This window comes from Capra hircus, chromosome 9 (assembly GCF_001704415.2).
Source record: "Capra hircus breed San Clemente chromosome 9, ASM170441v1, whole genome shotgun sequence".
Lineage (NCBI taxonomy): Eukaryota > Metazoa > Chordata > Mammalia > Artiodactyla > Bovidae > Capra > Capra hircus.
The window spans coordinates 2,897,887-2,925,295 of NC_030816.1; the positions used below are offsets into that span (position 1 = coordinate 2,897,887).

General features: G+C 38.8%; 1 protein-coding gene across 1 annotated transcript in view; it reads right to left on the reverse strand.

The window, feature by feature from the left end:
* Positions 1-26,847, reverse strand: part of IMPG1 (interphotoreceptor matrix proteoglycan 1) — a 157,050-nt gene extending 130,203 nt beyond the window's left edge. The window contains exon 1 of the mRNA XM_005684438.2: positions 26,631-26,847. Within this exon, the coding sequence (XP_005684495.2) occupies positions 26,631-26,697 (67 nt within the window). The 5' untranslated portion in view covers positions 26,698-26,847. The remainder of the gene's footprint in view (positions 1-26,630) is intronic.

Sequence of the window (27,409 nt, forward strand, 5' to 3'; positions counted from 1 at the left end):
GGTATTTCTATAAGCTGTGATTAACTGTAAAGTGTATTTCCTTGGAAAATGGTGAGTGGAGTTGGTTTAGTGCTGAGGTCAGGTTGAAGTAAACGGGATGTGAAACTGAGGTGAGAACGATTATGTTGAAGTTGCTGGTCGGCCTGGTTAAGGCTTCTTTTCAGGCACTGACAAAAAGAAACCAGTGTTTTCCCCAGCTAGATGTTTGCTGCTGCTAAGTTGCGTCAGTCGTGTCCGACTCTGTGCGACCCCATAGACGGGAGCCCACCAGGCTCCCCTGTCCCTGGGATTCTCCAGGCAAGAACACTGGAGTGGGTTGCCATTTCCTTCTCCAATGCATGAAAGTGAAAAGGGAAAGTGAAGTTGCTCAGACGTGTCCGACTCTTAGTGACCCCATGGACTGTAGCCTACGAGGCTCCTCCGTCCATGGGAATTCCCAGGCAAGAGTACTGGAGTGGGGTGCCATTGCCTTCTCCGAGCTAGCTGTTTAGCTACCCCTCAGACCACCCTGGGTAGACAGGTACTTTCTCCATATTCATATAGGACTAACCCTGTTAAGCCACTTGAGAAGGGGATGCCAGAGGATGTTGTCCTGGTCACCTGATGTTTGGATGGCATCACTGATTCAATGGACATGAGTTTGAGCAAGCTCTGGGAGATGGCGAAGGACAGGGAAGCCTAGCGTGCTGCAGTCCGTGGGGTCACAAAGAGCTGGACGCGACCGAGCGACTGAACAACGATCATCTTTTTCTTACATTAACTTCTCCTGCCTTCCCTGGTATGTCAGTCAGTAAAGAATCTGCCTGCAATGCAGGAGACCAGGATTGATCCCTGGGTCAGGAAGATTCCCCTGGAGGAGGAAATGGCTGGATTTTTGCCTGGATTCTTGCTTGGAAAATCCTGTGGGTAGAGGAGCCTGGCAGGCTACAATCCATGGGGTCACAAGAGTTGGACACGATTTAGTAGCTAAACCTCACCACAAACTCTTACTTCTTCCCAGTCACTGACCCATCACGAAAACTTCTAGGGCACCATCTCCATAGGTTTCAGAATGTGGAGCTTAAACAAACACACAGGTTATGAATAAGAGAATCAGAATGGAATTTTACAAATTAATCTGAGATCTGTACATGATGAGTTGCAATTGTATCTCACAAATGTTTACGGGATGTGACAGTATTCGGAGCATTTTTCTAGCCTGGCTGGACAGAAGTTTGAATGATACAGAGACCAAAGGATTTTGCTGAAACCATACAAGGTCATTCACAAGACAAGTAGCAGCAATCATGAAGAACTACCAAGAGCCTATTAAAAAAATCCCCCCAAATTAGGAAGAAGCTAACTTCAGAAGCTGGGAGTGCACTGAGGAAATATATCACAGGCAGGAATACAAATTTGCTTAGGGGACACATTAGTGACATGTGCAAAACACCCACTTTCTTCTGGTTCCAGCTGAGCTGGTGTGTTTCCCCTGTGGTCCCTAGGGCTGCTATCTATTGGGGCATACTTATCTCAGTAGAGTCTAACCATGCCTGAAGTACTCATACCAGAAATATCTCTAATTTAGCCCAGCATCTTTGTTTTTTGAATCTTTTTGTTACTTGTGATTCTAATATTGCAAACTATGAAACAATTCCTTTTAAATTTTAGTGCTCTCGTGTAAGCCTCATCTTAGAGTATATTGGGAGTTCTGAGTAAAGAGTCTTGCATGTATAGTGTTTTTGCCACAGAAGAGTGATACTGTAGCTACTCAAGGAGAGTTGGAGACAGATTAAACAGTTTAAACAGCTATAAATCTGTGTCTTTCTTTTTTTTTTTAAATTTGTGTTGTGTAAACACTCTCCGACATAAATCACAGCAGGATCCTCTATGATCCACCTCCCAGAATACTGGAAATAAAAGCAAAAATAAACAAATGGGATCTAATTAAAATTAAAAGTTTCTGCACAACAAAGGAAAATATAAGCAAGGTGAAAAGACAGCCTTCTGAATGGGAGAAAATAATAGCAAATGAAGCAACTGACAAACAACTAATCTCAAAAATATACAAGCAACTTATGCACCTCAATTCCAGAAAAATAAACGACCCAATCAAAAAATGGGCCAAAGAACTAAATAGACATTTCTCCAAAGAAGACATACGGATGGCTAACAAACACATGAAAAGATGCTCAACATCCTAATTATTAGAGAAATGCAAATCAAAACAACAATGAGGTACCACTTCACACCAGTCAGAATGTCTGCGATCCAAAAATCTGCAAGCAATAAATGCTGGAGAGGGTGTGGAGAAAAGGGAACCCTCCTACACTGTTGGTGGGAATGCAAACTAGTACAGCCACTATGGAGAACAGTGTGGAGATTCCTTAAAAGATTGCAAATAGAACTACCTTATGACCCAGCAATCCCACTACTGGGCATACACACCGAGGAAACCAGAATTGAAAGAGACACATGTACCCCAATGTTCATCGCAGCACTGTTTATAATAGCCAGGACATGGAAACAACCTCGATGTCCATCAGCAGATGAATGGATAAGAAAGCTGTGGTACATATACACAATGGAGTATTACTCAGCCGTTAAAAAGAATACATTTGAATCAGTTCTGATGAGATGGATGAAACTGGAGCCGATTATACAGAGTGAAGTAAGCCAGAAAGAAAAACACCAATACAGTATACTAACACATATATATGGAATTTAGAAAGATGGCAATGATGACCCTGTATGCAAGACAGCAAAAAAGACACAGATGTGTATAACGGACTTTTGGACTCAGAGGGAGAGGGAGAGGGTGGGATGATTTGGGAGAATGGCATTGAAACATGTATACTATCATGTAAGAATCGAATCGCCAGTCTATGTCCGATGCAGGATACAGCATGCTTGGGGCTGGTGCACGGGGATGACCCAGAGAGATGTTATGGGGAGGGAGGTGGGAGGGGGGTTCATGTTTGGGAGCGCATGTACACCCGTGGTGGGTTCATGTCAATGTATGGCAAAACCAATACAGTATTATAAAGTAAAATAAAGTAAAAATAAAAATAAAAAAATAAAAAAATTTGTGTTGTGTAATCCATTTTTTTTTCTTATTTAAAAATTTTTTAAATTAGAGTATAATTGCTTTATAATGTTGTGTTAGTTTCTGCTGTACAGTGAAGTGAATCAGCTATGTGCATACATATAGATCGTCCTTTTTGGATCTGCCTTCAACCACCGCATCCCATCCCTCTCTACCTTTCTTATGCTTAAGAACCTAACACTGTTCTTGTAGAGAAGAAAGGTGAACTGCAGTTTGAGTACCTGGGGGGCTGAAGTTGCAGTAAGATAGCTCTGCTTTCCTAAGTTGTTTCCTGACCTTGGGCAAATAATCTCTACATGCTTTAACTTTCTAACCTACAAAAGGTAGAACTATAATCCCACCATAGTTTTGTTTTAATGTTTGCATGTTATATAGTTCTGTTTTGTTTTGAAGATCAAATGAGAAACTAGATGTCAGGATATTGCAGAAGGCCTGACATATTGTTGGCTGTTATTCTATTTTGAAGTTTAAGGCTAGGAATAGGACTGCCTGATTTAGCAAATAAAATATGACACCAGTCAAACTTGAATTTCCAATAAACAACTATGTAATTATTATTATTTTTTTAGTGTAAGTATGTCCCATGCAATATTTGGGACACATTAAGCATAAAAGGACAAAAAAGATTCTGTTAAAAGACAAAGATGGTCAGAGTGCATTTAAAAAAAAGCCCACTATATACTTTTAACAGGCACATTTTAAAAAAAGATATGGGGAAGTTGAAATTAGAAGGATGAAAAAAGTTACATTATACAAACAGTAATCAAAGGAAATTTGGTTTAACTATATTAATATCATATTAGATCAGAGGCCTGTTGGTAACTCCCCAGGCCTTGGGGCTGGTTGAGAAGGCCTGATTTGTAGCATTTGCCAGCTTTTATGTGTTATAAAATATGTATACTCCTCCATGACTAATTTCAAGCCACAGAACTCAGAGAGATGTGAACAATTAGTGCCTGTAAATCAGTGTGGGCCAGTTCCAGCACACCCATGGACAAAGTTCCCTCCTTGGCAGAAAGCTTTAAAAAGATGAATATAGTCACAACATAATGATAAAAGTTTAAAAGTCATCAGAAAGATGAAGCAAATTATAATTTTATATACTAAATAATATAACCTGGAAATTTATAAAGCAAAAGTTTAAAGAACAGTAAAGAATGTACAATCAACAATAATAATAGGTAGATTTTAAGAGATCTTTCTTGGTAATTGATAGAGCTGGCAGATTAAAAATCAATAGAGGATTGAGAACATAAGTAAACTTAATCAATGGACATAGATGGAACATTATAAAAATAAACCTTCTTTCAAGCTTAGGGTGAACATATGCAAATATATGAATATTGACTATACATTGGACTGTAATGCATGTGCATTATGTTCTCAATCCAACAGAAAGGTGAGTTTAAATGCAGCACAGTTTATAATAGCCAGGACATGGAAGCAACCTAGATGTCCATCAGCAGATGAATGGATAAGAAAGCTGTGGTACATATACACATTGGAGTATTACTCAACCATTAAAAAGAATACATTTGAATCAGTTCTAATGAGGTGGTTGAAACTGGAGCTGATTATACAGAGTGAAGTAAGCCAGAAAGAAAAACACCAATACAGTATACTAACACATATATATGGAATTTAGAAAGAGGGTAACGATAACCCTGTATGCAAGACAGCAAAAGAGACACAGATGTATAGAACAGTCTTTTGGACTCTGTGAGAGAGGGAGAGGGTGGGATGATTTGGCAGAATGGCATTGAAACATGTATAGTATCACATAAGAAACGAATCGCCAGTCTACGTCCGATGCAGGATACAGGATGCTTGGGGCTGGTGCACTGGGATGACCCAGAGGGATGGTATGAGGAGGGAGGTGGGAGGGGGGTTCAGGATGGGGAACACGTGCACACCCATGGCAGATTCATGTTAATGTATGGCAAAACCAATACAGTATTGTAAAGTGAAAAAAAAAAAAAAAAAGAAAATCCCTATGTTTGAAAATTGAAAAAAAATTCTTATAAATAACCTATAAGTAAAAAAATTAACCTATGAGTTAATGAAGAAATCGTGCTGGGTATTAAAAATATCTTTATCAAGTGATTAAAACTTTACATAATAAAACTTGTGGGATATAGCTAAATCACTACTTGAAAGGTAAATTTAGCTCATTAAAATGCTTATTTTAGAAAAAGAAAAAAGTTAAATATTAATGAGCCAAGCATCTGTCTCAAGAATTTAACAAAAGAAAACAAAATAAATTTAAAAAGTATAAGAATAAAGATAAGAGTAGAGATTAATAAAATATAAAAGAAAAGATAACAAAAAAGAGAAGAAAAAGCCATATAAAAGCAAAAAATTTTCCTTTGAAAATACTAATAACAGAAACAAAAAATATGAGAAAGAGAAGGTACAAATAATTACTATCAAGATTGAAAAGGAGGACATCTCTATACTTCCTAATGGCATGAGAAACTTAACAATGTTTTGTCGATAAATTTGAAATTTTGATGAAATGGATAAATTCTAGAAATATGCAAGTTACAAATTTATTATACAAAATGAATGGAAGCAGAGACAGAAGAGTTATTATAATCTTTAAAAAACTGAGTCAGTAGCCAAATATCTTTTTGTAAATATAACTCTTCACCTAAGAGTTCTATCAAACATTCATGGAAAGAATAACTTTATTTTCATACAAACTCTTATAAAACCTGATGAGGAAAGTATGAGAAAAAAATCATGGTCCAATCTCACTTATGAATATGAATGTAATAATGTGAAATAAAGTATTAGCAAATGAAATCCAGCAGAGTGTGAAAAAAGATGATGACCAAGTCAGATATATCTCAGGAATATCAGGTTGGTTTAATATTTGAAACTGATTAAGGTAATTTTTCACATTAATGAATTAAAAGAGAAAAAACATTTGATAATCTCAGTAGGTACAGAAGAAGTTCATGATATATATCTGTATTTATACATGATTAAAACTCTTAGGAATAGAAAGGAACTTTTAAAAACTTGATGTAGCAAATATTCAAAAACAAAACAAGCACTGAGTCTAAAACAAATGCCATTCTTAATGGTGAACTATGAAAGCATTCCCCTCCAGATCAGTATCAAGGTACATGCAATATCAAGGTATATGGTGTTTGCAATCACCATTTCTCTTCATATAGAATATAAAGGAAACAAACATAGGCAATAGTGGATGGCCTATGGAAGGCAGTAAGAAAATACAAAGAAAGAAAAGATAAACATACTGAAAAGGGAGATCTTTAGTTTTCATTATTCAAAAATGATATAATTTTTAAGCAGAAAACTCCCAAGAATTGCTAGTGAATTTTCAGAATTAAGATTGTTCAGCAAAGCTAAGGGATATAAAGCCAATTACTTTTCTACATAAAAACTGCAATAAGAGAGCCATTTACAAGATTACAGTTAATATCAGGTAACTAGGGATAAGTCCATGGTGTGGAAGCCCTTTACAATATAATTAGATGACTTTATTATAAAGTACTAATAACAGGAGAGATAGTCCACGTTTCTGGATAAAAGTCTTAACATTATAAGGGTATCAGTTTTTCCCCAAATTGATTTACAGATTCAACAGAACTCCAATCCAATCTCAGTGGTACTTAGTGATCGAATTTTAGACATATTATGGAAGAGTGGAGGGTCAAGAATAGCTTAGACAGTCCTGTAGAAAGAGAACAATGCCAGGGAAGCATGGTTACAAGATTTCAAGATTATGATAAATTTGTAATAATTAAAGCAATGTGGTACCAGCTCAGGTGTAATAAAATTAACAAACACATGTTCAGGACATGGGGAGAGAGGAGGTGAGGGTGAGATGTATGGAGAGAGTAACATGGAAACTTACATTACCATATGCAAAATAAACTTACAATACCATATGCAATGGGGATTTGCTGTATGTCTCAGGGAATTCAAACAGCGGCTCTGTATCAGCCTAGAGGGGTGGGATGGGGAGGAAGACGGGAGGGAGTTTCCAGAGGGAGGAGATATATGTATACCTATGGCTGATTCATGTTGCAGTTTGACAGAAAACAACAAAATTCTGTAAAGCAATTATCCTTCAACTTAAAAATAAATAAATTAAAACAAGCAAATAAACCCATGTTCATGACAGAAGAGGCATCACAGACCAGAGAGAGAAGAGGAAACTATCCACTGAATGGTGCTGAAACACCTGATGATCCATATATATATATATTTTAAAGAAACTGTTTTCCTGCTTCACACACATATACATACACAATAAATTTTTGTGGATTAAAAATTGAAAATAAAACTACATCTTTTATGGGACGTCCCTGGTGGCTCAGTGATAAAGAATCTGTCTGCAATGCAGGAGCCACAGGAGAAGTGGGTTCGATTCCTGGGTCAGGAAGATCCCCTGGAGGAGGGCATGGCAACCCATCCAGTATTCTTGCCTGGAGAATCCCATGGACAGAAGAGCCTGGTGGGCTACAGTCCGTGGGGTCACAAGGAGTCAGACATGACTAAAGTGACTTAGCATTCATGCACACATGTACATCATTTATAAGGGGATAGAGTGGAATATTGTTATGCCTTTAAGATAATGAAGGATTTTTAAGGTAAGACAAAAAACTCTATAAACCATGGAGTTAAAGGCTGATGATTAAACAACATTAAAATTAAGAATATGTGTTCATTGAAGGGTACCATTTAGAGAGGAAGAAGAAAAAGCTACACACGGAGAGAAGGTATTTGATGGGTAATGAAATGCCAAAGGATTGACATCCACAACTTCAGTAGAACTGCTCTAAACCAATGAGAAGAGACATATGTCTTATATCCTAGAAGAGGAAGCAGAAAAGGTCCTAAATGTATGAAAAGATACTGCACCTCAGCAGTAATCTGAGGCATGCAAAATAAAACCACACTGAGATACTACTTCATTCCCAAAGCTGACTGACAGAAAATAAATAGTCAGGCAATACAGAGTATGGATGAAGATTTGTAATAAAAGGAATTCGCACTCAAAGTGGCACAAACATACAGGGGGACAGCTTGGTATCACCTGTAAGGTTGAAAATGTCTTCCTCTTGACACAATGAGCTTTCTCTTCTACTCAGTAGAGCGAGACAGGGACAGACTCTGGAGAGATTCCGCCTGGTGTGAGCCTCAGGGGACACTTGGGAATATCTGTACCAGTGTTGTAAGTAATGCGGAGCCCATCAAAAGAAGAGGGAATACCAGGTGGTGTGTGCACACCAGGCTCAGGTGCTCCTGAAGTCATCTCAGGCCGGCTGAGCCTCACCTGTCTCTCAGATCAGCTCTTCACGAGCTCTGACCCGGTATGGAGACACACACCCACAGCTCCTTGCCTCATGGCTGTGTCACAGTGTATGCTTTCCCTGTCCCAGGATTTTCTGCTGCTGCTGAGGCGTGAGAAGCACCACGACCCACCCTCAGTCCACAGATGAGTGCACTGCAAGTGCAGGGAAGTTAGTGTACTTCGAGGTGAATCTCTGGGGAGAGCACATACGTTCTTCTCCATTCGCCCACAGGCTCCCAACCTCACCGACCATCTGGAGACAGTGTGGTCTCTACACGTGGCGCCTTGAGATCAGCAGTCGGTTGCGCTTGAGTCCAAGTGCTGGCCAGTCTGGGGAGGCATCTTTATGTTGGCTTCCCCTCTTTTCCTTTCCCTCCTGGTTCCCTGAGTAGCAGGGAAGCTTTTGCCTCAGGGTCTGCTATGTCCAGTGCTGTGGAAGCTGTTTTCTTTCTTTCTTTTTTAATCAAAGATTTTTAATTGCACAATATTGACAAGTAAAGAAAAAAAATACAATTGTTGGAGGACAATTGCTCTTCAGTATTGTGTTGGCCTCTGCCACACATCAACACGAACCAGCCACAGGTAGACATAGGCCCCCTCTGTCCTGACCCTCCCTCCCATCTCCTCCCATCCCAGCCCTCTAGGTTGTCCCAGAGCACTGGAAGCATCCATGCACTAAGGGTGGTTGTGGACCAGGCTCACACTGGTGTCCAGGTCCTGAAAGGCAACTATGCACACTCCCTGTTGGGAGATGGCATGTTGGTAGTCTGAAACTGGTCACGGTAGGAATCTTTATTTACATTATGAGTATTGGCGAACACTCTGAGTATGGATTTTCACCCTTGGATAGATAGTGGCTAATTGTTTATCAGCACACCACTTGGTATGGCAATCCACTCCAGTACTCTTGCATGGGAAATCCCATGGATAGAGGAGCCTAGCGGGCCACAGTCCATGGGATCACAAGGAGTCAGACATGACTGAGCAACTAAACAACAACAGCAACACCACTTGGTAGGATTTGGACAAACTAGATGTGAAGAAGAGGAAGACGTCTTAGATGATACTGAGACTCCTGGCTTTAGAGATGGAAGACGACAACACAAAATGAGGCCAAAGGCAGAGAGCAGAGTGATTTATGCCTGAAAGCAGAGTGCTGAAGATATTACGGAGAACAAGATGGACCTAGCTGAGAAAAGAAGCAAAGGCAAAGGAGAAAAGGAAAGATATGCCCATCTCAGTGCAGAGTTCCAAAGAATAGCCAAGAGAGATAAGAAAGCTTTCTTTCTTTCTTTCTTTTTTTTTTTTTAGAAAGCTTTCTTAAGTGAACAATGAGTGCAAAGAAATAGAGGAAAACAATAGAACAGGAAAGACTAGAGGCCTCTTCAAGAATATTAGAGATACCAAGGGAACATTTCATGCAAAGATGGGCTCAGTAAAGGACAGAAACAGTAAAGACCTAACGGAAGCAGAAGAGATTAGGAAGAGGTGGCAGGAATACACAGAAGAACTCCAGGAGACAGTGAAGGACAGAGAAACCTGGAATGCTGTCGTGTATGGGGTCACAAAGAGTCGGACACGACTGAGAGGCTGAACAACAACAAAGTTAAAAAGAAAGAAACAACATAATGAAGGGAATGATTATACAAGTCATTTTATCAATCGTATTCAATGAGACTGCTTCTTCCAAACTGGAAATACATTTATGATATAACATTTACTAGAAAAATGAGAGAAAAACAACCCCCCGGTGGCCCATATTATAATGACCCACATAAATCTTTCTAGAAGGCAATAAATCATGTTTCCATAGAAGGATCACCCGGGTAGATTTAAAAATTATTCCAGCTTGTTCTAACTGCTGTTTTGTTAATTGTTTTGGATTTATTTTTGGAGAACTCTTTCCCCTTTATTATTCTTTTGTTCTCTTATAACTCTCTTTCCCTGGTGGCTCAGACAGTAAAGAATCTGCCTGCAATGCAGGAGACCTGGGTTTGATCCTTGGGAAAATCCCCTGGAGGAGGGAATGGCTACCCATTCCAGTATTCTTGCTTGGAGAATTCCGTAGATGGAGGAATCTGGTGGGCTACAGTCTATAGGATCACAAAGAGTCAGATACAACTGAGTGGCAAACACACACACTGCTGTGTTTGGATTCTTTTTCTTTTTTGTGTGTATATCTGTTACAGATTTTCAGTCTGTGGTTACCATGAGGTTTTTGTCTAGCAGTCACCATATATATACATCCGTCCATGGGATTTTCCAGGCAAGAATATTTTTAATTGCTGATCTTTTAATTTTAAATGCATTTTAAAAACCTGGTATCTGTATTCTCCTCCCCTCATGATTATTATGTTCAATATCATGTTTTACATCTACTCATATTTTACATCTAGTAATACTCATTTTGTATATCCCCTAACTTAGTGGATTATATATTGTAGAATAGAAGACTTTACTACGTTTGTCTTTTAATCTCCCTGCCAGCTTGGACCTCAACTCAAACAACTTAAATCAGAATCTTCAATGCTGAAGCCTCAGAATTGGTGTTTTTACCAGTGTTGAAAAATGTCACATAAAATTTTGCAGGCCAAGAAACTGAAGTCAGTGGAAAAGGAGATGGTCAGAGGAAAGCCTTAGAGTTGGTGGTAAATGGAGTTAACATCATCGGAGACAGAAACAACATTAGCAAAGGTATGAAATCTTTCTATTCTCTCTGAAACAAGAGAATGAAGAGAGTTTAGATGGAAACAGAGAAACTTTGAAGTGGAAAGAAGAGATGGCAAATGAAATCAAATGACCTCAGTCTTCTCAGTACATAGGAGGTGGTAACAGTAACAGTGATGATCATCACTGTCATTTAGGAGCTGGTGTTTATTGAGCAAAAGTTTCTACAATAGTAATGGATGCTTCACTAATCTTCATTACAGCTCTATGAAGCAGATTCTGCTATTATTTTTTCCCATTTTATTGATTAGAAGCCATAAGATGGAGAGATGTGTGGGACCCAGCAATTTGCCAAGATCACACAGCTCATAAGTGACAGAATTCTTTCTGTATCTGTGTGCTGTACTGGGGACTTCTCAAGTGGTGCTAGTGGTAAAGAATCTGCCTGCCAATGCAGGAGATGCAAACGACTCAGGTTCGATTCCTGGGTCAGGAAGATCCCTGGGAGTGGGAAGTGGCAAACCATTCCAATATTCTTACCTGGAAAATCTCATGGATAAAAAGCCTGGCAGGCTACAGTCCATGGGACCACAGAGAGTCACACACCAACGAGCTGTGTTGAATGCACTGCTGTGCAAACCTGAAAGCCTTGGCTTTTAACTGTGCCATCATGGAAATGAGGAAGAATCAGACTGCAGGTTCAAAGAGAAAGAGAAGCTTTGAAAATCAGCTTTGGACTAGGTCAGGGAGTCAGAGATGAGTTTGACTGTGAATAGTGTGGAGGGCCCAATTAAGGGTTTGAGGCATGAATTTGTTCATCAAGCATTTTGTCTGGCGTACTCTAATGACATTCTCGAAAGCTAGTTACCCAAAATGGGGTTAATCAAAACAAATGGAGCAGAAGGTCAAGGACTAAGGTTTCTAATGTACTAATAAGAAGACTGTTGAGAGAGGTTCAGAAGTGGATCTGAGTACAGAGGGTTAATAAGAAGGATTCTGAGGGCTGGATAGGCTGAAGAATTGGAGAAATTGAGAGAGGCTTCCCAGGTGGTGCTAGTGGTAAAGAACCTGCCTGCCAATTCAGGAGACATAAGAGATGAAAGTTGGATCCCTGGGTTGGGAGTTCCCTCGAAGGAGGGCATGGCAATCCACTCCAGTATTCTTGCCTGGAGAATCCCATGGACAAAGGAGCCTGGTGGGCTACAGTCCATGGGGTTGCAAAGGGTCAGACATGACTGAGGTGACTTGGCACACAGCACACAGAGGGATTGGGGTGTTTTGCTGATAGTGAAAACCATATTCCATAAAGGCAAGAAGGAGAGATTATTAGAAAGAGGTGATGTTCCAGAATCATGTATCTTGAATCTTGGAAATATTACAGACCTGTAGGTGAAGATTCAGCATTTTGATAGAGGGATATTTTTGGTTCAGGAGAGGCTTTCCTGCTGTGTCTGATTTCACCCATTTGGCCAGGTACTACCTTTAGATACATAAAATACTCTTAATAAGTCACTTGCCGCTAATGTTGTTCTTCAGTCACTCAGTCGTATCTGACTCTTTGTGACCTCATGGACTGCAGCATGCCAGGCCTCCCTGTCCCTCACTATCTCCCAAAGTTTGCCCAAGTCCATTGAGTTGGGGATGCTGTCCAACCATCTCATCCTCTGCCGCCCCCTTCTCCTTTTGCCTTCAATCTTTCCCAGCATCAGGGTGTTACCACTAAATTTAGACCATAATATCAGGCATTTGAAGTGACACCGTGAAAAAACTCTTTCTTTGAAGAGTTCAGAGTGTCACGCTTTCTTAATGAGTAATAGAACTTTTAAAATTGATGCTTCCATTTTTAGGGTAGAGCTAAAGGATGTGGCCAGCCACCCTGAGATCAGTCATGCGAACAGATGTTGGAGATGGTCCAGAACTAGCTATCATCTGGTGCTGCTAGCAGAGGAAAGTTGGCTTTTAAATGACTAATAAAAATCATATTAATTGTACTCATTATATTATATTGAATTGATTAATAGACCAAGTAGATGTAAAATGGGACTGGATACAGCTGAAATCTCAGGTTTGGTCCTAACCTTCCCACCTCAAATGATTTTAGGAACATTACTTAGCATCCTCTGCCATAGGTTCCTGACCAGAAATGAGCACTTTGTCTACCAAGCAGTGAAATCTTAAGAAATAAGATTAATTAAAATTTGGTTGAGCTTTTACAATAAAAATATAATATTAAGCAAAAGGATTGTTAATATGATTGCTAGCTACAAAGCATTGTGATCAGCTCTGAATTGACTACGGTTGTTTAAAAATAGTGTGGGTTTCATGCATGCCTGTTAATTCGCTTCAGTCACATCCAACTCTTTGTGACCCCATGGCTGTAGCCTGTCAGGCTCCTTTGTCCATGGGATTCTCCAGGTAAGGATACTGGAGATGGTTGCAATTTCCTCCTCCAGCAGTGCCGTGTGAGGGGATGAAAGACGGTTGGATGAAGGAACCCAAGGTGTGAATGAAAGAAGATGCCTTTACAAAGGCACCCAGAAAGACACTTTCCCCAAGAATGTGCTGTGTGTGTGCTCAGTTCCTTCAGTCATGTCCAAGTTGCTGTGATCCTGCCAGGCTCTGTAGCCTGCCAGGCTCCTCTGTCCATGGAATTCTCCAGGCAAGAATACTAGAGAGGGTCACTGTGCATCTCACTGGGACTCCAGAGGACTGGGGGTGGTTCCTGCTCCACGTGGGCAATGCTGTTTCCAAAACCTGGGTAACCCCTGGTTGCGACAGGCGCTGGGCAGGCACCTCTAGTCACCCTTGGACTTTGTTTCTTCTCCAGAGGAGTGCCCGCTTTGTGTTCTGCTGCTCCTCCCAAAATGCTCTGTGGCAGGAAGGCCTCTGTCAGACGTCAGACACGCTGCTGTGCATCTTAAGGTTGGTCCTTCTCGGTTACCCTCTTGCTCTGTGTGAGAACGAGAAGGAGGGGATATAAGCCCTGATTGAAATGCCAAGTTCTCTGGAGTCCTTCTGGCCCCTGATGTGGAGCAACTGGTTAGTTTTGCTTGTTGGACTGGCAACTATTGAGAAATCAAGCCCCGAGCCTTTGGAGTGGGAGCACGGGCTCTAAGACCCTAGAAGTGAAAGTGAAAGTGAAAATAGCTCAGTCATATCCAGCTCTTTGCAACCCCATGGACTATACAGTCCATGGATTTCTCCAGGCCAGAATACTGGAGTGGGTTGCCATTTCCTTCTCCAGGGAATCTTCCCAACCCAGGGATCAAACCCAGGTCTCCCGATTGCAGGCAGATTCTTTACCAGCTGAGCTACAAGGAAGGCCCCAAGACTACCCTAGACTACGAAAGAACTAACCCTAAGGGCATGAAATTTTGAGAACTCACACCAAGGAAACCACTTGAATATAAGACCTGGCATCACCCAATCACCAGTAGCACCCTGTGCAGCATGCCTCATCTAAATAACAAACAAAACAAAAATACAAATCCAGTCATCAGTAGACAGGATTACCACCTCACTCAGCCTTACCTATCAGAGGAAAAACAAACAAAAACTCAGCACAAGTCTCACCCTGTATGAAACTTACACAAACCACTGGACCAACCTTAGGAGGGAAGAAAGCAAAAGGAAGAAAGAATTTAAACTTGAAACCTGTGAAAAGGAGACCTCAAACACAATAAGTTAAAAATAATTTAATGAAAAGGCAGAGAAATACTACACACATGAAGGAACAAACTAGAAACAGAGAAGTCCAAATAAATGAAGAGGAAATAGGCAAACTACCTGAAAAAGAATTCAGAATAATGATAGTAAAGATGACCAAAAACCTTGAAAAAAAGATGGAGAAAATGCAAGAATCAATTAACAAAGACCTACAATAATTAAAGAGTAAACACACAGAGACAAACAACACAAGTACTGAAAATATACTTTAGAAGGAATTTAGTATTTAGAAGTATTTTAGTAAAAATACTTTAGAAGGAATCAATAGCAGAATGTCTGAAGCAAAAGAACGAATCAGTGAGCTGGAAGATAAATGGTGGAAATAACTTCTGAAGAGCAGAATAAAGTAAAAAGAATGAAAAGAACTGAGGATAGTCTCAGAGACCTCTGGGATAATATCAAATGCACCAATATTTGAATTAAAGGGGTCCCAGAAGAATAAGAGAAAAAGAAATGGTATGAGAAAGTTTCTGAAGAGATTATAGTTGAAAATGTCCCCAACATGAAAAAGGAAAATCCAAGAGGCATATAGAATCCCAAACAGGATAAACCCAAGGAGAAATATGCCAAGACACATACTAATGAAACTAACAAAGACTAAACACAAAGAAAGAATATTAAAAGCAGCAAAGAAGAAGCAACAACTAACATACAAGGGAAATCCCATACACTTAACAGCTGATCTTTCAGCAGAAACTCTGCAGGCCAGAAGGGAATGGCAGGTTATATTTAAAGTACTGAAAGGGAAAAATCTACAACCAAAATTACTGTACCTGGCAAGGATCTCATTCAAAACTGATGAAGAAATAAAAAGCTCTCCAGACAAGCAAGAATTAAGAGAATTCAGTACCACCAAACCAGTTTTAAAACAAATGTTAAAGGGACTTAGATAGTCAAGAAATATAAGAGAAGAAAAAAGATCTACAAAATCAACCCTAAACAATTAAGAAAATGGCAATAGGAACATATATATTAATAATTACTTTAAATGTAAATGGATTATATGCTCCAACCAAAAGCCACAGACTGGCTGAATGGATACAAAAAACAAGATCCATATACATACTGTCTACAAGAAACCCACTTCAGACCTAAAGGCACATATAGACTGAAAGTGAGAGGTTGGAAAAATATATTCCATGCACATGGGGAGCAAAAGAAAGCTGGAGTAGCAATCCTCATATCAGACAGAATTGACCTTAAAATAAAGATTATAAGAGGTAAGGAAGGATACTACATAATGATCAAGGGATCAATTCAAGAGGAAGACATAACAATTGGACATATCTATGCACCCAACATAGGAGCACCTCAATACATAAGACAAACACTAACAGACATAAAAAGATAAATTTACACTAGCACAATAATAGTGGGAGATTTTAACACCCCACTCACACCAACGGACACATCATCAAAACAGAAAGTTAATAAGGAAACACAAGTCTTAAATGATACTTTAGATGAAATGGATCTCATTGGTATCTTTAGGACATTCCATCCAAATGCAGAAGAATACACCTTCTTCTCAAGTGCACATGGAACATTCTCCAAGATAGACCACATCTTGGGTCATAAACCAAACCTCAGTAAATTTAAGAAAATTGAAATCATATCAAGCATCTTCTCTGACCACAACACTATGAGACTAGGTGTCAATCACAAGAAAAAAACTGTAAGAAACACAAACACATGGAGGTTAAACAATATGATTCTAAATAATCAACAGGTTACTGAAGAAATCAAAAGGGAAATAAAAAAATTTCTAGAAACAAATGACAATGAAAACATGATAACTCAAAACCCATGGGATGGAGCAAAAGCCATTCTAAGAGGGACGTTTATAGCAATACAATCCTACCCAAGAAACAAGAAAAACATCAAATAGACAACCTAACCTTACACCTAAAACAACTGGAAAAAGAAGAACCAAAACCCCCCAAAATTAATAGAAGGGAAAAGTCATAAAGATCTGAGCAGAAATAAATGAAAAAGAAATGAAAGAAACAATAATAAAGATTAATAAAACTAAAAGCTGGTTCTTTGAGAAGATAAAAAAATTGACAAAACTTTCATGAGATTCATCAAGGAAAAAAGAGAGAAGAATAAAATAAAATAAATTAGAAATGAGAAAGGAGATGTTACAACAGAAAATGCAGGAGGCTATTATGAACAACTATATGGCAATAAAATGGATAACCTGGGAGAAATGGACAGGTTCTTAGAAAAAGTTCAATCTTCCAAGATTGAACCAGGAAGAAGTAGAAATTATGAACAACCCAATTACAAGCACTGAAATTGAAGCTGTGACCAAAAATCTCCCAAAGAACGAAAGCCCAGGACCAGATGGCTTCAAAGGAGAATTCTATCAAACATTTAGAGAAGACCTAATGCCTATCCTTCTAAAACTCTTTCCAAAAATTGCAGAGGCAGGAACACTTTCAAACTCATTCTCTGAGGCCACCATCACCCTGATACCCAAACCAGACAAAGACAACACAAAAAAAGAAAACTATAGGCCAATATCACTGATGACCATAGATGCAAAAATTCTCAACAAAATTTTATCAAACAGAATTCAGCAACACATCAAAAAGCTCATACACCATGATAAAGTAGGGTTTATTCCAGGGATGCAAGGATTCTTCAATATATGCAAATCAATCAATGGGATACACCATATTAACAAATTGAAAGATAAAAATCATATGAAAATCTCAATAGATGCAGAAAAAGCATTTGACAAAATTCAGCACCCATTTATGATTAAAACTCTCCAAAAAATGGACATAGAAGGAACCTACCTCAACATAGTAAAGGCCATATATGATAAACCTAGAGCAAACATTGTTCTCAATGGTGACAAACTGAAAGCATTCCCCCTAAGATCAGGAACAAGACAAGGGTGTCCACTTTCACCACTATTATTCAACATAGCTCTGGAAGTCCTAGCTACAGCAGTCAGAGAAGAAAAAAAAAAAAAAGGAATCCAAATTGGAAAAGAAGTAAAGCTCTTACTGTTTGCAGATGACATGGTACTGTACATAGAAAATCCTTTAAAGATAGTATTGGAAAATTACTAGAGCTAATCAGTGAATTTAGCAAAGTTGAAGGATATAAACTCAATACACAGAAATCTCTTGCATTTCTATATAGTAACAATGAAAAATCAGAAAGAGAAGTTAAGGAATCAATGCCACTCACCATTGCAACAAAAAGAATTAAATATCTAGGAATAAACTTACCTAAGGAGACAGAAGAACTGTACACAGAAAATTATAAGACACTAATGAAAGAAATCAAAGATGACATAAACAGATGGAGAGAGATTGCATGGTCCTGGGTAGGAAGAATCAATATTGTGAAAATGACTATACTACCGAATATAATCTACAGATTCAATGTGATTCCTATCAAATTACCAATGACATTTTTCACAGAATTAGAAGAAAAAATTTCACAATTCATCAGTCAGTCAGTTCAGTTGCTCAGTCATGTCCAACTCTTTGTGACCCCATGGACTCTAGCATGCCAGGCCTCCCTGTCCATCACCAACTTCCAGAGTTTACACAAACTCACGTCCATTGAGTCAGTGATGCCATCCAACCATCTCATCCTTTGTTGTCCCCTTCTCCTCTTGTCTTCAATCTTTCCCAGCATTAAGGTCTTTTCAAATGAGTCAGCTCTTTGCATCAGATGGCCAAGTAGTGAAGTTTCAGCTTCAACATCAGTCCTTCTAACAAACATTCAGGGCTGATTTCCTCATGGAAACACAAAAGATCCTGGAGAGCCAAAGCAGTCTTGAGAAAGAAGAATGGAATTGGAGGAATCAACCTTCCTGACTTCAGATTATACTACAAAGATACAGTCATAAGGACAGTATGGTACTCACACAAAAACAGAAATATAGACCAATGGAACAAGACAGAAAGCCCAGAAATAAACCCATGCACCTATGGTGGGCTTCCCTGGTGGCTCAGAGGTTAAAGCGTCTGCCTGCAATGCAGGAGACCTGGGTTCAATCCCTGGGTCGGGAAGATCCCCTGGAGAAGGAAATGGCAACCCACTCCAGTATTCTTGCCTGGAGAATCCCATGGATGGAGGAGCCTGGTGGGCTACAGTCCATGGGGTCACAAAGAGTCGGACACGACTGAGTGACTTCACTTTCTCTTTCACCTATGGGTACCTTATTTTTGACAAAGGAGGCAAGAATATACTATGGGGCAAAGACAGCCTCTTCGATAAATGATATTGGGAAAACTGGACAGCTACATGTAAAACAATGAAATTAGAACACTTCCTAACACCATACACAAAGATAAACTCAAAATGGATTAAAGACCTAAATGTAAGACCAGAAACTATAAAACTCTTAGAGGAAAATATAGGCAGAACATTTGATGACATAAATCAAAGCAAGATCCTCTATGACCCACCTCCTAGAGTAATGGAAATAAAAACAAAAGTAAACAAGTGAGACCTGATTAAACTTAAAAGCTTTTGCACAGCAAAGAAAACTATAAGCAAGGTGAAAAGACAACCCTCAGAATGCGAGAAAATAATAGCAAATGAAACAAGTAACAAAGGCTTACTTTCTAAAATATACAGCAGCTCATATGACTCAATGCCAGAAAAACAAACAACCTGATCAAAGAGTGGGAAAAAGACCTAAACAGACATTTCTCCAAAGAAGACATACAGATGGCTAAGAAACATGTGAAAAGATGCTCAACATCACTCATTATTCAGTTCAGTTCAGTTGCTCAGTCATGTCCGACTCTTTGCAACCCCATGAATCGCAGCACGCCAGGCCTCCCTGTCCATCACCAGCTCCCGGAGTTCACTCAAACTCACGTCCATCGAGTCAGTGATGTCATCTAGCCATCTCATCCTCTGTAGTCCACTTCTTCTCCTGCCCCCAATCCCTCCCAGCATCAGAGTCTTTTCCAATGAGTCAACACTTCGCATGAGGTGGCCAAAGTACTGGAGTTTCAGCTTTAGCATCATTCCTTCCAAAGAAATCCCAGGGCTGATCTCCTTCAGAATGCACTGGTTGGATCTCCTTGCAGTCCAAGGGACTCCCAAGAGTCTTCTCCAACACCACAGTTCAAAAGCATCAATTCTTTGGCACTCAGCCTTCTTCACAGTCCAACTCTCACATCCATACATGACTACTGGAAAAACCATAGCCTTGACTAGACGGACCTTAGTTGGCAAAGTAACGTCTCTGCTTTTGAATATGCTGTCTAGGTTGGTCATAACTTTTCTTCCAAGGAGTAAGCATCTTTTAATTTCATGGCTGCAGTCACCATCTGCAGTGATTTTGGAGCCCCCCAAAATTAAGTCTGACACTGTTTCCACTGTTTCCCCATCTATTTCCCATGAAGTGATGGGACCGGATGCCATGATCTTAGTTTTCTGAATGTTGAGCTTTAAGCCAACTTTTTCACTCTCCTCGTTCACTTTCATCAAGAGGCTTTTTAGTTCCTCTTCACTTTCTGCCATAAGGGTGGTGTCATCTGCATATCTGAGGTTATTGATATTTCTCCCGGCAGTCTTGATTCCAGTCCAGGGTTTCTCATGATGTACTCTGCATATAAGTTAAATTAGCAGGGGTGACAATATACAGCCTTGACATACTCCTTTTCCTATTTGGGACTAGTCTGTTGTTCCATGTCCAGTTCTAACTGTTGCTTCCTGACCTGCATACAGATTTCTCAAGAGGCAGGTCAGGTGGTCTGGTATTCCCATCTCTCTCATTAGAGAAATGCAAATCAAAACCACAGTGAGATATCACCTCACACCAGTCAGAATGGCCATCATCAAAACCATCAATAAATGCTGGAGAGGGTGTGGAGAAAAGGGAACACTCTTGCACTGTTGGTGGGAATGTAAATTGATACAGCCACTATGGAAGATGATATGGAGATTTCTTAAAAAATATAAATAAAACCACCATATGACCCAGCAATCCCTTTCCTAGGCATGTTCACTGAGGAAACCGATATTGAAAAAGACACATGTATCCTATTATTCATTGCAGCACTATTTACAATAGCTAGAACATGGAAGCAACCTAGATGTCCATGACAGATGAATGGATAAAGAAGTTGTGGTACATATACACAATGAAATATTATTCAGCCATAAAAAGGAATGCCTTTGAGCCAGTTCTAATGAGGTGGATGAACCTAGAACCTATTATACAGAGTGAAGTAAGTCAGAAAGAGAAAGAGAAATATCGTATACTAACACATATATATGGAATCTAGAAAAATGGTACTGAAGAATTTATTTACAGGGCAACAGTGGAGATACAGACATGAAGAATAGACTTATGGACATGGGGAGAGGGGAGGAGAGGGTGAGATGTATGGAAAGAGTAACATGAAAACTTACATTATCATGTGTAAAATAGATAGCCACAGGAATTTGCTGTATGGCTTGGGGAACTCAAACAGGGGCTCTGCATCAACCTAGAAGGGGGGGATGGGGAGGGAGATGGGAGGGAGGTTCAAAAGAGAGGGGATATGTGTATACCTACGGCTGATTCATGTTGAGGATTGACAGAAAACAACAAAATTCTGTAAAGCAATTATTCTTCAATAAAAAAATAAAAGAATGCTAGAGGGGATTGCCATTTCCTCCTCCAGGGGATCTTCCCAACCCAGTGATTGAACATGGGTCTCCTGTGTTGGCAGGCAGATTTTTACACTCTGAGCCACTAGGGTAGCCCTCCTCAAGAATGACTGAATATAAATGGGAGAATATTTATCTACTGAATACAGCCACATGCTTAGAAGTGTTTACTGCTGTTTAGTAGCTCTTTCATGTTCTTTCCACATTCACTGTGGCCAGAGGAAAGGGGCTGCAACGGGAGTACATTCTCAATAAATAATCATAGTGATGCACGCTGCCGTTCAGACTTTACAGTGGCATTTCCATATGTGAATTCTCATTACCACAGCTTTGCCAGTCAACCACATCAACTCACTATAGGATAAGCTGTGGCATGCAGCTTGCCTTGGACTCAGAACAAAAAGTACACTTGTTTCCCTTATTAAAATAATTCCATCTGACTTGGTGCTTTTCATTTGTGGGGTTGACTCCTAGTGACACTGTCTCTCACTCTCAGACAGGGAACTCAAACCCTGTGGCTGCTGCTGCTGCTGCTGCTAGGTTGCTTCAGTCGTGTCCGACTCTGTGTGACCCCAGAGACAACAGCCCACCAGGCTCCCCCGTCCCTGGGATTCTCCAGGCAAGAACACTGGAGTGGGTTGCCACTGCTGAAAACCAGACTTTTATTATGGTCACTTCCACATATATACTTAATTATAAACTTACAGATGATTGTGAAAAACAAACTTGATTGCCTTAGATGGATTATTTTTAAACAGCATAAAACCTGTGAACGTGACTGAGGCACCAAAAGTTTAAGGATCTGAATTTGCAGACAAGTTTAGCATGCAAATACAGTTGATATTTAAGGTGGTAGTTTGCTCATGAATGAGGGAAATGGCCAAGATAGTAATAGATCATGCCAATGCTGTCTAATTAGTTCACACATACAATAGTCCTTTAGTGTGATCCTCAAAATAAGCGTTGGAGGGTCACAAGGCAGCAATCACTTTTTAAAGTATATAGTCTTTTAAAAGTATATAATCTAATAAATGGTCTGAGGTGTGCTGCCATGGTTTGTTCAGTTGGACACAAAGTGTCTTCAATTTATACGACTTCAATTTTAAGGACATCTTTTCACGTATAGTTTAACAGAAAAATCTGCCTTCACCCTTTTGAATTATGCTGTTCTGAAACTGTAGCCAAGATGAAAAAATAGAGGAGTCACAAAGTTAATGTGATTGTCATTGGGCAGGTATCTCAGGGATATAAATGAAGCTTTGTTCTCTGTTCTTGGAGCCACAATAAAGGAAAATATGCCTTCCTAGGTAATTTTATGAAATGAGAACATATCCCAGTAGTAAAGGATTAGCAAGAACTGGAGAGTCTTCAAATGCAAATTTCCTGACATTTCACAGTTGCTAAAATAGTTACTTTACCTTGGGGAACTAATAATAACTTAGCTAAAGGTTTCATTTAGTATAACCAAATATAATGCAAAAAGCACAGACTCTGATAAACACCATTTCCATTTTAGGGCTTGCTAAGGCTGGGTTTTCTCTCTTCTCTTTCTTCCATACATAGGACTGTTACAAGCAATTCGATGAAATTATTTATGTGAACTGGAAAGCTAAGAGCATAATGCTGTGCTGTACATACCAGATGTAACTAGCATCCCCATTTTGAAAATTGAAGAGAGGCCCCTTTGTATCTTGATGAAGTAATTGTTCTTTGAAACTATTGAACTGTCTTGTTGCCCTAAACAGTTTTATTTAATCAAAACCATTTCATTTTCATGTATCAATGGAAAAACTACATTTGGAATCTGCAAAGCTTAAAGGAGACTTTTTGAAATGTTGCCGTGTCTCCAAATCTCTTAATAATCTGTGTTGGGTACAAATACTCTAATAAATAGCAAATACTCTACTTGTGGCCTCAAATTGGGAAAAATTACCAAAGAAGATAGGAAAACTTTTGAGGAGCAATTTGGCATTATAAATAAAATACCATGAAACTGTTGATATTTCTTTGACCCAATAATTTTACTTTAGTGAATTTATGCTAGGAATCTTAAATACTGAGAGAGGCTTATGCACAAAGATATTCATTGTAACATTACTCATCATAACAAAACAATTAGAAACAGTTCTTTCTTTTTGTTGTGTATTTAGATAAAGCAAATCATGGTGTAACAACTGAAAGGAACAATATGCAGCCAATAAAATGATGATTATCAAAGCAAGATAACAATGGAGACCAAAATAGATCTAATATAAAACTTGTGCAAAAAGCTCTATGTAAAATTGTGTGCATGGTAGAACTGCAACCATGTAAATATTAAATGAGCATAGAAAAAAGACTGAGGAAACGCATGAAGATGCCAGCATAGGTTGTGTTTGGATAGGTGTACTACGGGTAATTTTCCATACCTTTTTTTAAAAATAATCTATAACTTTTTAAAACTATTCAAGCTGGATTTAAAAAAGGCAGAGGAACTAGAGATCAAACAGCCGACATCCATTGGATCATAGAAAAAGCAAGAGAGTTCCAAAAAAATATTTACTTCTGCTTTATTGACTGTGCCAAAGCCTGTGAGTGTGTGGATCACAACAAACTGTGTAAAATTCTTCAAGAGATGAGAATACCAGACGACCTTACCTGTCTCCTGAGAAATTTGTATGCAGGTCAGGAAGCAACAGTTAGACCCAACATGGAACAATGGACTGGTTCTAAATAGGAAAAGGAGTACATCAAGGTATATATTGTCACCCTGCTTATTTAGCTTATATGCAGAGTACATCATGCAAAATGCCAGGCTGGTTGATGCTCAAGCTGGAATCAAGATTGCGGGAGAAATATCAATAACCTCAGATATGCAGATGACACCACCCTTATGGCAGAAAGTGAAGAACTAAAGAGCCTCTTGATGAAAGTGAAAGAGGAGAGTGAAAAAGTTGGCTTAAAGATCAACATTCAGAAAAAAAAGATCATTGTATCTGGTCCCATCACTTCATGGGAAATAGATGGGGAAACAACGGAAACAGTGACAGACTTTATTTTCTTAGGCTTCAAAATCACTGCAGATGGTGACTGCAGCCATGAAATTAAAAGATGCTTGCTCCTTGGAAGAAAACCCATGACCAACCTAGACAGCATATTAAAAAACAGAGACATTACTTTGCCGACAAAGGTCCGTGTAATCAAATTTTATGGATTTTCCAGTGGTCATGTATGGATGTGAGAGTTGGACTCTAAAGAAAGCAGAGTACCAAAACTGTGGTGTTGGAGAAGATTCTTGTGAGTCCCTTGGACTGTGAGGAGATCAAACCAGTCAATGGTTAAGGAAATCAGTCCTGAATATTCATTGGAAGGACTAATGCTGAAGCTGAAGCTGCAATAGTTTGGCCACCTGATGCGAAGAACTGGCTCATTGGAAAAGACTCTGAAACTGGGAAAGATTGAAGGCAGGAGAAGGGGATGACAGAGGATGAGATGGTTGGATGGCATCACTGACTCGATGGACATGAGTTTGAGCAAGCTCTGGGAGTTGGTGAAGGACAGGGAAGCCTGGTGTGCTGCATTTCATGGGGTCACAAAGAGTCAGAAGTCAGACATGAGTGAGCGACTAAAGTAGCTTACTGATTGACTTTAAATTCCCAGCTTTTAAACTCAAAAGCTAGTTTTATTGAGTTGAACTCCTCTCTCTACCAGAAGTATTTTCTATGTAAATGGTTAATTAGCCATAAATGGGAAACCAGTCATAATGCCTAATTAGCCATAAATGGGAAACCAATCTGGCTAAAGTACATAAACTCTAATTAATGTAAACCTCACTAATGAAGATTAACAGAAATTCACAGATCGGAGATTCTTACAGAATAAAAAGCCCCAAACAAGTAACCATGTAAGATCTTTTATTATGCGGTTATAGTACTTTATTTCTTAGACATCGGCATATAACAAATAGCAGTTCTTTTGGTAAGTTTCTTTCACTTAACTTTCTATATGTAATTATGCTATTTGGAATTGTAGTAGCTGATATATAATATATGAAAATAGAAAAAAAATAGCTAAATTAGTTAGCAATTAATTAAACAAATAAAACCAAAGCTGATTTGATGGGTCAGGTTTTGGAAAGTGACAGTTGGTTTGCTTCAGCAGAGTAAGGTCAGAATATACTGAAATCTCATCATTTGTTTCTAATTAAAGTGTTTTTATAAATGTAAACATTTATATATAATTGACAACTGAAAGGTAAGTAAACTTTTTCTCCATCCTTTATCATTAATAGGTAGCAAAACATAAAGGGAGTTTTTATATCATTTTTCCATAAATTTTCTCTTCCCTCCAAATGCAATAACTAAGACGTTACATATAAAATAACTGTTGGAATCTGTTTTTTTGTGACTTAAGAAATGCAATCAAGTATGTGTTTTACTTTTCCACAGCCATTTTAAAATCAGTGCTTCAGTTAAAAGGTTGATGTGGAAAGTTACATCATCCTTACAGAACTAAACATTACTGATTTCAGATGTCTTAAGAAGATTAAGTATGTTATAATGATCAGTCTTATACTTTAAAAAGTGACGTTTTCTTCAACAGGTTATTTTTTAGTACACTATTTTTCTGAAATATACCTATTTTTTGTGACTTGCTTTAGATTCACTTGAAGATTTGCCATAAAAACTTGCAGTGCCTAGTTCTTTCATGCATATAGCTTTACAAGCAACCAAGTTTCTGAGTTGGTCCTCATCATGGACTCTGAAGATGAAGCATATTTGCTATTTTCTAAGGGAAAGCAGCTCATGATTTAACTATGAGAAAGTAATGAATATGTTTTTTGTCTGATCATAAGTGACAAAATATTAATTTCATGCTTTTTGTGGACCTACTAATGCTAAACATTAGTGTTATGAATTTTGTTCATTTTTTAAAAGAGCAAATAGGATGCATTCATCTCTCTTGTTTACATAAGTTGCACTTAGCATGAAACTATAAAAAACATATAATGTAAATATAAAATAAATATTTCAAAAAAATCAAGTGAAAATCATTTCTGACGACCATTCAGTCATGATTAATTCAGGGCCTGCTGTATACAAGCCCTCAGAAATACAGTGGCGACTTCCCTGATTTTGACTGTTCACCTTTGTAAATAGATTTTATATATAAGCAGTTAAAAAAATAAAGAAGTATTTAACTTACCTTTGATTGCTTGAACTTGAAGAAAAATCCAAAGGAAAAAAATAACTCTTCTAGCTTCCAAATGCATCCTGGCTTTTGTGCACTGATATTTCTGATAATAGTCACAGAACAGCCCACACTCACATTAAAAAATATGACAGAAATACGAAAAATAATGAAATACTGAATTGACTGAGGATAACCTTCTTGGCTTACCTTTATGAGGGTGCCAATTTATGAAGAACAGGAGGCAGTGCCTGCTTCTGGAATAATCTCCTTATCTTCCTCTCAGGTGTAATCTCTGCTTAAGGACCAGCTGGAGAACCTTTATCTCATTAACCTTCTGGAAGAGCATATGTCAGCCCAGCTCCTGGACCCCAAATGCCATTAAAAACAAGTGTCCACAGACAGAAGGAATGCTTTTCCCCTTAGTTATTCACCTATTACAGGGACACAGAGAGCCAGGGAACTCCTGACAAACGCAGAAGGCTGACGGTTAGGGTCAAATGTTTTCCAAAATGACATGCGCAGGATCAGCCATTGAAGAACTTAATTGTGAGCCCATGAAAGTATGTGGTTATTTGATATGTTCGTCTCCAGAGGTAGCAAAGCTGTCTCCATTCTCATAGGATTGAATTGCTTTGACTATAGCTTTCTTTCTGGCATCTGTGAGTGCACAGAGGACCTTTTAAAGTCCAATTTAAATGAAAAAAAAAAATTTTTTTTTTTGCACAGAATGTATAGAGTCAAATAGTTCTACAAGATTTGTGAAAAGTAATGGTACCATACCTACTTGCATT